Raw genomic sequence first — 9,871 nt, 5'->3', positions numbered from 1 at the left:
ATGGGTCTGATCCTATGACAACTGGGATAGGCCCCGCCTGCGACCCTGATAAGGACAGGCTGAAGAGAATGGATGGATGGAAGTGACAGGTAATTTCAAAGTAAATGTTTCAAACATCTCAACAAATATCAGAAAACACTGTTTCAGGGATGGACTGTTTCTCATGGAGAGAAACTCAGTGAGAAAAGATGTAAGAAAGAGAACAGGAGAGATTAACGATTATTCTTCTCGAAACTAAGGACTGCTTAGGCATTGCTGTTTAATAAACTAGTGCTATGTTACTTTTCATTACTTTTTCAATATTTTCAAATTTTAAAAAATGGACCAAGCTATCAGATAACCAAACTCTCAGCGAAAGCTAGCCTACTCTTTGCTCAGCTTTCATATCTGAGTGTTTGGATTTTATCGAATTTTATCTGCAGTTCACTGAAATCAAAGTTTCTCTGTGACTTTCAGAAGTTAAACCCCAGTTCCCCATCACCAGATCAGTAAATAAAAACCCAATAATACGAATCTCTGGAACCCAAATCAACCTGACATGACTGCGTCAAATAGCAATTTTTCTGCAGTTTTCTCCTGAACGGCAGGCGTCACCACTTAGATAAAAACTCTGCATCAGCTCTTTTATTCCAGTAGAAAAAGTGAAGACAGGAAGTAGAGAACTCAGTTTTTTGTTTTTGCCTTCGTTTCTTTTCATTTCTTTCTCGTCTCGAGCTGTTGCGGCCTCTCCGTGATTATAATATATTATAAAATATAGATATAATTGAAAACTATCAAAAAAAAAAAAGAAATGATCGTACACTCTGTCTCCAACCCACGGATGTGACGTCCGCTAATGTTTGGGTGGAAGTGTTAGCTAGCTAGGCTACGGAAATGTCTCGCCGAACATCTTTTTTGTTTTTCTCCACTTTGCTGTTTGTCGGTCTCTTCGTGTTTGTCTCTGCAGGTGAGATTTAACTATGAGAACCCAAAATCACTTTCGCTCTGACATAAAAACTAAGATGGATTATGAATTATTTTTATGTAACCAGGTAACGAATTGCAGTACGAAATTCAGCTTTCAAATACCACCTGTGAAAATCCCCAATAATCCTGAATTCACCATCCAAGATGGCAGCAGTGCCTGTAAACATTAGTAAAAGCTTAAAATTTAAAATCTTGTTACGCTTATTTAATCTCAGAGGTCTGATGGAGGTTGTACTGTGACGTCTCTCCTGAGCTAACTACCTTCCAGTACGAGTCATAAAAGAAAATAAAACACTATTTATGTTGCTTCTAGCTAACTGGAGTCCATGGATGTGGATGGACACCAACGACCTGTTACATGCTGGAGATCTCACTGATCTGTTATTCTGTTATTCGGTTTTCTATCTGTAGCTAGCCGTACAGCACAATGCTAACACAATAGCACAAAAGTGAAAGTACAGATTACACGTTTTGGGTTTGATACTGTTTGTGTGCACTGCCTCATTTTGTACTTCTATTTGAAAGTAATTCTGACTAAGAAGCAGAAATTGCTGACTTCCCATTTCGGATGGAAGACGCTACTGATCTGCACTGCTACTGTTTGAGAATTGTTAAATACGCTTCACTCTGAGAACTTGGTCTTGTACTGCAGAGTTCAACATATAGAGGGCAGTGTTCCCAACTCCTCAGTAATCAAATTCGCTATTGGTTGTCCTAAAAGTCGCTAGAAGTCGCTTAATGACATCATCACCTAATGTGCATATTTGGTCATGCTAATGTAATTGTAACCTACGTTGTTGGAGACAGAAATAATGGAAGAGACATAAAGTGAGTAAAAAACGTCCAAAAGGCAGTTAGAATTATTTAACTACAAATTACATTTCTTTTAGCAATTATTGTTTTTTTAATGTCACAATTCCAACCCTGCTCCACACTGGCAACAGTGACCCGAAATTGGCGCTCTGGGGGAGTTACTTTGTGTGTGTGTGCGTGTGTGTGTGTTCATTAGTTATAAGTTGGCAACACTGATAGAGGGTCTCTTTAAGTTATCTAGATTCATGTACCCAAATACTGTTGATCAGATAGACAAGTAGCATTTTCCTTTTAGGATCAATAAACAGTCGCCCTAAACTTCTCCAGGATGCACTTACATGTTCACATGAAACAGATGTGTTGGCAACATCAAAACAGTCACAGTGATTAGTGTAACAGCAGCTGATTGTGCAAAGGAAGGATAAACTATACAAGGTCATTAAACATATGTAGAGGTTATACATAAAATCTGCTGTAGATAATCAGATGTAGAGGAAAGGCTCTGTGCTGTAGTTCAGTGTAAAACGTGCTGTATAAATGTGTGCACGTTTTGCTCAGTGAGACTGGAGAAGAGCTGTTAATAAAATGTATCCTATTTAAAGGAAGGAAGAAAAGCTCACAAACACTTATTGTGTGAGTTTTAATTCCACAGTTTTATCAGTAAGACACATGAATATGATGGATTATAGTTGAGGCTGGTCTGCTACCTGGATGCTTCTCTGTTCAAAGTTATTCATCAGTCAGAATAAGATGTTGGACGTCTATTGACCCTAAAGGACACCATCCGCTCAAAAATAGCAACAGTTGTGTCTAAGACTTTATATTGATTATAGGAATATTGATGATAATGCTGGACGATTGCTCAGTCAGTAAGTGGTTATTTCATAGCTGTTTAACTACACGTCTGTAGTACAGAAAACCCCAAATTAACCCTGAAGTTACCGGAGCATGAGGATATCTAGATTCTTTGCACTGAACATGCCTCGTTTGTCAGTGTCGTCTGTATCTCTCCAGAGCTTTACAAATGAACCACAACTCAAGTTCTTGTGTGTGGTTGCACAAATGTGCATGTGATTAATATCCTTCAGTGTTTAATCACGACAGCTCTGCTCAGCAGGTGGTGGCATCACCTCTGAATAGAGGCAGCTGCTGCAGCAAAGCAGTGGCATCTGAAGCTGCCACTCTAATGCTGCTTTTATGCTTCAGTGCAGTAATATGAAGGCAGACGGACGGCTCATCTACCTGCACAGTGTTTGATGTTGATGGAGGCAGTGTATGTGGTACAACCGGTCTGTGGGCAAATCTTCCTTGTGCTGTTTGTTGATCTTCAGCCAACCACAGAGAAGAGTCAAGTTATAACACACAAAGAGCTGAAGTGAAAACTAGTGTCCACTGCAGCCACTCTGAGCCTTTCATGCAGTGTTTCTTTTAACAACGATGATTTTTTTTTATCTTCTGTTGCTGGTGAACTCCCAGTAGCTCCAATACTTGTGCTTACCCTTAATCAGCCAATCAGTATTGACCCAACCCAAAGGTTGATGTGCATTGATCCATTGATGTGCAGTTGGGATTTTACAGCATGTTTGCGTTTGCTGTCCAAACAGAAACACGTACCCAGACGGGAACATTGTGTCTGAGTCCAAACACTGAAATACAGAATTATGTTCAGACTGTGGCTTAAGGTTTCTGCTTCACCAGTAACATGAGATCTCAATTAGCTGTTTATTTATTGTAGGTAGGTAACAAAGTGAGACACCTTTCTATTAGAACATACTTTTAAAGCAGTGCCAGTGAAAAATTAGGTTCGACACAAGTGACCTTCACTCTCATTGCCTGGTGTAGTGAGTTGTTATATTTTGACCTTTAACCTCTCTGCCCTGTGCTGTTTCCTCTTTCAGAGAACAAAAACATCACAGCTAAGTCCGGACAGGACATCACTTTGACATGTCGAGCTCCAAACAAGAACAACATTATTGTTCTAGAGTGGAGCAGAGCTGACCTGGGAGAGAAATATGTGCTTCTCTTCCGGGATGAGCGTTTCTATCCAGATCAACAGCATCCATCTTTTAAGAACCGGGTGGATCTGCAGTACAGACAGATGAAGGATGGAGACGTGTCTTTGATTCTGAAGGATGTGACGAGTAATGACACTGGAACATATGAGTGTCGTGTCGTCCAGGCAGAAACTAAACGCAGGAAGAGAGGTGTTTTAGATGTTGATCCCATCAGCATCATCAACCTGAGAGTTGATCCTCCAGGTGAGTGAGTAGAGTTGAGTGTGTGTGTGATCAGAGGTGAAGCTGCTTCCTGGTTGTTGATGTTTGTTTCTAAAGATGTTGTTGATGAGACTTTGTAGAAAGCAGCTGGTCTGAGTGATGTGATCAGAGTGCAGTAGATAATGTCTGACAGCAGTTTGAAGAGGAAATGGATTCTGTTCTGTTCTTCACTCATCACCTACCTGACAGCTGACACCTCACACCTGTTTCTCACCTGCAGGTCAGACAGGAGGAGACACAGAGGATGGAGGGAAGGAGGATGGAGGGAAGGAGGATGGATATGTTGGACTGAAAGTTGGTCTGTCAGTTTCTGCTGTGCTTCTTGTTGCTGTTGTTGGTTTTTTGATCTACAGAAAACATAAACAACAACAGAGTCAGGATTCATACCAGCCTCCTGTTGAATTTCAGCCTGTTTGAAATGTCAGCTTAACTGTGATTCTTGTGCTTTGCTTTCAGTCGTGTCACTGAAAATGTGGAAAGACAGAAATCAGTAATATTAAACATTTAGCAGGTACCTGTCAGACACGTCCAGATTTTGCATTTAATTTACATTTTTCATCAGAAAAGAGGAGAAAGTTGTTTGGAATATAAACAGTATTTGTCTGATATTACTCAGGATCCTTTGATCACATGTTGCTGGTGTTTGACTCGTTTTAAATGTAATTTCATTAAAATGAAACCAAAGAAAAAAACATTTCTATGTAGCTGCAGAGTCCAACATTTCCTCCCTTTGACCTGGAACGATTCAGCTTTATTGAACTTTACCTTCCATGAAGGAGACACTTCAGTCTGTTACTGTCCAGCTGTTACTTTCCTTTATATATTCTCCCAACAAAGATCCACATGTGTTAGTACTTAATGTGTTTTTTTTTATTCCAACATTTCCTGTGGCTGTACTTTGTTTTTTAATCAGAAGCTCTGACTTCCTGAAACTGTTGATGCCGATTTTGTCACCTTGAATCGATCCAAAATAAATATAACCATGTGTGAACTGTTTCTGCTTCTCATAATTACAGACCTGCCTCTCAGAGGTAGTGGATATTATATCGTAATCGTTGGACAATTGGTCAATTACATTATTCTGTATTCTTCCTCCCTGTTACATTGATAAAGCTGCCTCTTTTTTTTATCAACTACAGTGCAGGCTAACCTGGAGGTTAGCAGCTCACAATATGACCTCACATTTGAACTAGTTCTAAATAAAGGAGTCCGTCTACCTTCACCAGAGCACAACATAGACACAGTAATCCTGATGCTCAGTCAAGGGTGATTCTGTTCATCTGGACATTTTCAGTGGGAGAAACGTTTCGTCACTCATCCAACTTCAGTCTCAGCTGAGTCAGAAATCAGGAAGAGGGTTTATTGCCAAATGTTGAGCAGATTTACAACATTAGGAAATTGCTATGGCTCTTTGTGCAAACATACAATAAAACAGACACTTGAATAAAAATAAAATGTGAGAAACAGATTGAGATGAGTATATATATATATACGGGTTCAAGCGCCGGCTCGGAGAGTCTCTGTGTCCGACAGCCTCGTCTCGGGACTAAGTAAAGCGCTGTACAAGTCCAGGCCATTTACCATTTACATATGTGTTTGTATATACAGTGGGATGCAAAAGTTTGGGCAACCTTGTTAATAGTCATTATTTCCCTGCATAAATCGTTGGTTGTTACAATAAAAGAAATGTCAGTTAAATATATCATATAGAAGTGAAATGAAGTTTATTGGATGTACAGAAAGTGTGCAATAATTGTTTAAACTTCCTTTCATTTCTCAAATGTCACTGTGTGTGTGTCTAAGGTTTGACTCTCATCACTGGAGCATAAACTAAGGGTGTCATTAGGACGCTACAACACAGATCGAACACCATCCCCAACGACACAGCAACCAGGGAGGCAGAAGAACAGCACATCAAGAAGGCCCTGAGTAAATATGGTACACAACATAACATAGACATGGCAGTGTGTGTGCATGCTCAATCATCCAGATAAGTAAATCCCAAAAGGTTGATTCTGTCCAACATATTTGTTTTTAATATGAGTTTAGAAGAGTTTGACAAAGAAAACCCAACAGATGTTTCAGAAGACATTTTTCCTTGTATATTAAGGCTCATGTACTTGTGCAAACATCAAAGAGCATCAAACTCAGTTGTGTTGAAACCTCAATTTGATGATCTGCTTGTATCCATGTTAGTATTTGAAGTCCACCATCTCCCTCTAGTGGCCATATATGAACCATCATAGTGTTCCAGTCAGTCATCAGTGTGTCTCTGCACTGCTGTAATTAAAATGTGTTCAGAGGGCCTCAGTGTCTGAATGGTAAATGGTCTGTATTTGTATAGCGCTTTACTTGGTCCTGAGGACCCCAAAGCGCTTTACACTATACACAATCATTCACCCATTCACACACACATTCACACACTGGTGATGGCAAGCTACATTGTATCCACAGCCACCCTGGGGCGCACTGACAGAGGCGAGACTGCCGGACACTGGCGCCACCGGTCTCTCTGACCACCACCAGTAGGCTACGGGTGAAGTGTCTTGCCCAAGGACACAACGACCGAGACTGTCGGAGTCGAGGCTCGAACCAGCAACCTGGTTCCAGTTCGGCTCCATAACAGCAGCGTCCCTGGTTTGATTCCTGTGTTTCAGCTCGTATCTGCCTCTCTCACTGAGGGGGACGTCCACTACAGAGACGTGGATTTGTTCATCAACCAAACCACAGATCAATGACACCAGAGGACATCTGACTTGTTTCTGATTTTTCTATCCAGCTGTGTGAATTGCCAAATGTCTGAGCAATCTCATTCCATTAAAAGATACATGTTTACAGTTTGTATCTTGCATTTTTATAAGAATTTAGTTACCCAGTGTGTTTGAACCAATAGAAAGCTGGTGCTCAGAGGAAGAGGGCGGGCTTTACTTGGTGTCAGTGACAGAAATGAAAAAAAGCTCAAATGAGTGAGAAGGACGATGAAGGAAACATCTGTGCTGTGTCTGCTCTGTAAGTAGAATCTCTGTGTTTGTTTGAATTCTTGTACTTTGACTGTCTGCTCTCCTGATAACTGATGATGGAGGAGAAGACATGAAAAACAAATCAGGCTTAATTCAAGTTCAAACACCACGAGGACCAACTGCAGGTCTGAACTGACTCTTTATCTTTGTTCAGCAGTCGAGGAAACACAGCAGGCAGTGAAAAGCTGAAATTGAAATGAAAGCCTTTATTGTCATTATCCACAGTATAACGAGATTTAAAACAGCTCCATAAAAGTGCACATGTACTTAGCACATTATAAAAAAAACTATACATTAATATGGTAAATGGTAAATGACCTGTATTTGTATTGCGCTTTACACATCCAGTCATCCACACATTCACACACTGGTGATGGCAGCTTCATTGTAGCCACAGCCACCCTGGGGCGCACTGACAGAGGCGAGGCTGCCGAACACTGGCGCCACCAGTAGGCAACGGGTGAAGTGTCTTCCCCAAGGACACAACGACTGAGACTGTTCGAGCCGGGGCTCAAACCGGCTCCCAACTCTTGAGCCACGATCAACAATAATATAACTATACAAATAATATAAATACAATTATGACACAGACAATTTGAGCACCAACAATTTTTAGTCCAAATTACTTTTGTGCAAGTTTGAGTTGAGTATGGTGATAGCTTGTTTGCTCTAGCCTTGATCTGAAGCGCCACAGGGCAGTAGGTTAAAAAGATGGTTGTGTACTTAAAGATGTTTCTGGCCCTGCTATGACAACAGGAGTTATAGATGGCAGACAAGAAGGGAAGGGGCAACCAGTTATTTTTTGTGCTGTGTTTACCACCGTCTGAAGTCTCTTCTTGTCTGCCTTCGAGCAGCTAGCATGCCACACTGCCACTGCATAGGTCAGCAGGCTCTCGGTGGTGCATCTGTAGACGGTCACCAGCAGTGGGGTGTTTAGTTGCTCCTTCCTGAGCACCCTTAGAAAGTGTAGTCGGTGCTAGGCCTTCTTAACCAGCGCTGTGATGTTAAATTTTAAGGATTCCTCTCGCTCTACATACTTGATGGGCAGGGTGGCAGGGGCACTTCTGAAGTCAAGGATGATGTTAGGGTCAAATTGTTGAATGTTGTCATTGTGTTTGTTAAATTTGTAAAGTCTTAGTTCAAACTATAGCATCAAATACATTCCTTTGTTTCTGACCACCTCTCCAGTCACTCTGTTCTGGGGGAGGTTTTTTTGTAGATACATCCTCTGTTTCTTGTGTTGTAAGCTTACTGCTTTTATGATCCTTTTCGTGAGCCGGAGGTCACACAAATGCACCCCCATGACACACACACACAAACTCCCTGTGCATATGATACGACAACTTTTCTCCATGGTAAATGGTAAATGGCCTGTATTTGTATAGCGCTTTTACTAGTCCCCCCCTAGGGACTAGCTTTACACACCCAGTCATCCACCCATTCACACACTGGTGGAGCAAACTACAGGTGTAGCCACAGCTGCCCTGGGGCAGACTGACAGAAGTCTGATGTCTTGTCTGATGCAAATTTGTCAATGATGTTGTCTGGGTGAGTGGGACTGCAGCCAGATGTGTAGAGGGAGTAGAGTAGTGTGCTTAGTACACAACCCTGGAGAGAGCTGATGCTGAGAGTGTGAGGGGAAGAGAGGTCAGGATCCAGATTGACTCGCTGGGGTTGGTTGACCAAAAAAATGGCGGGAGCCACTTGCTCTTGCATAGAGGATGTACAAATTAGTCTTTCAGTCCTTTACTCATTATGTGGACACAGCTCTATAGTGAAAACATGGGTTTACTGTAGTATTTAAAAGTTATAGTACTGACCTGTACTGACCGTATAACAGGTTTGATAAACTCGAACTCTACTGTGACCCTGAAGTCGATAATTCTGCAAAAGAACAGAACAACAATGTTGCTGTAGAAAATCAGAAAAGTGAGTTTGTGTGTTTGTCAGCTGTTTGTGTGGAGTTGTTCTTTATGTTCACCTCAAATCAACCTGAGTGTCATTTCTCTTTAGTTCTGATCTCACTGCTGAGCTGCACAACAAACCAAGGTCAGTAACCTTCTTCTGTCACAGTTTAAACCTGAGAAATGTTCACTGATATGACCTGATTGGGTTCCTGTTGGTAGATATCAAATATAAAAGTGCTGAAATGAGAAATGTAAGAAAATATTCACAGATAATCAGAGATGGGCACAGATTACTTTTTTCAAGTAATGAGTGAAGTGAAGGGATTACTATTGCAAAAAAGGTAACTATATTAGTGCTATTTTCCCGTAAGCACACCATGTTACTGCGTTACTAAAAGCATGATTTTTTTGCGAGAGTGTCTCGCAATGACGTAAGCGAGTGTGACAGCTGTGTGCAGATCAACAATGGATAATATATGGAGTGCGGGAGAGAGTTTGCGGGTGCAGCGTTTAAAGTGTGGAAGTACTGACCTTACTTCTCTCCCATCTCTCTCCTCCATATCTCTCTGATCTGGTTCGGATCACCGCCCCATCTCGGTGTCTTAGATCTTCTTCTTCCCTTTCTCTCTCTGTCCCCCCATCTTGTCACCATGGGGAGCAGGGCTTTCAGCTGCTCTGCTCCACGACTCTGGAATTCCCTTCCTCTTCTTTTTTTTTTGTCTGCTTATTTAGTTGGTTCTTGTTTTTTTGCCCTTCATCCCCGTCCCTCTTCTCCACTGTTTTTCCCCCTCTTCCTTTCTCCCTTTTCTTTTCCTCATTCAAGTCTGTCCCGTATCTAACAAGTGAAAATAAAAAAATAAATAAAATAAACAATAAAAGGTGAATCAAA

General features: G+C 41.3%; 1 protein-coding gene across 1 annotated transcript; it reads left to right on the top strand.

The window, feature by feature from the left end:
• Positions 1-659: 659 nt before the first annotated feature.
• Positions 660-5,062, top strand: LOC146673379 (butyrophilin-like protein 2). The gene is made up of 3 exons (XM_085401959.1): positions 660-946; positions 3,678-4,037; positions 4,276-5,062. Exons 1-3 carry the CDS (start codon positions 874-876, stop codon positions 4,470-4,472), a joined length of 630 nt encoding a protein of 209 aa, XP_085258085.1. The 5' UTR covers positions 660-873; the 3' UTR covers positions 4,473-5,062.
• Positions 5,063-9,871: the final 4,809 nt, after the last annotated feature.

The sequence above is a fragment of the Rhamphochromis longiceps genome, linkage group LG3 (assembly GCF_057381845.1).
Source record: "Rhamphochromis longiceps isolate RC_006_pf linkage group LG3, R_longiceps_female_GT1.1, whole genome shotgun sequence".
NCBI classification, from domain to species: domain Eukaryota; kingdom Metazoa; phylum Chordata; class Actinopteri; order Cichliformes; family Cichlidae; genus Rhamphochromis; species Rhamphochromis longiceps.
This window is presented reverse-complemented; position numbering and strand designations above follow the sequence as displayed.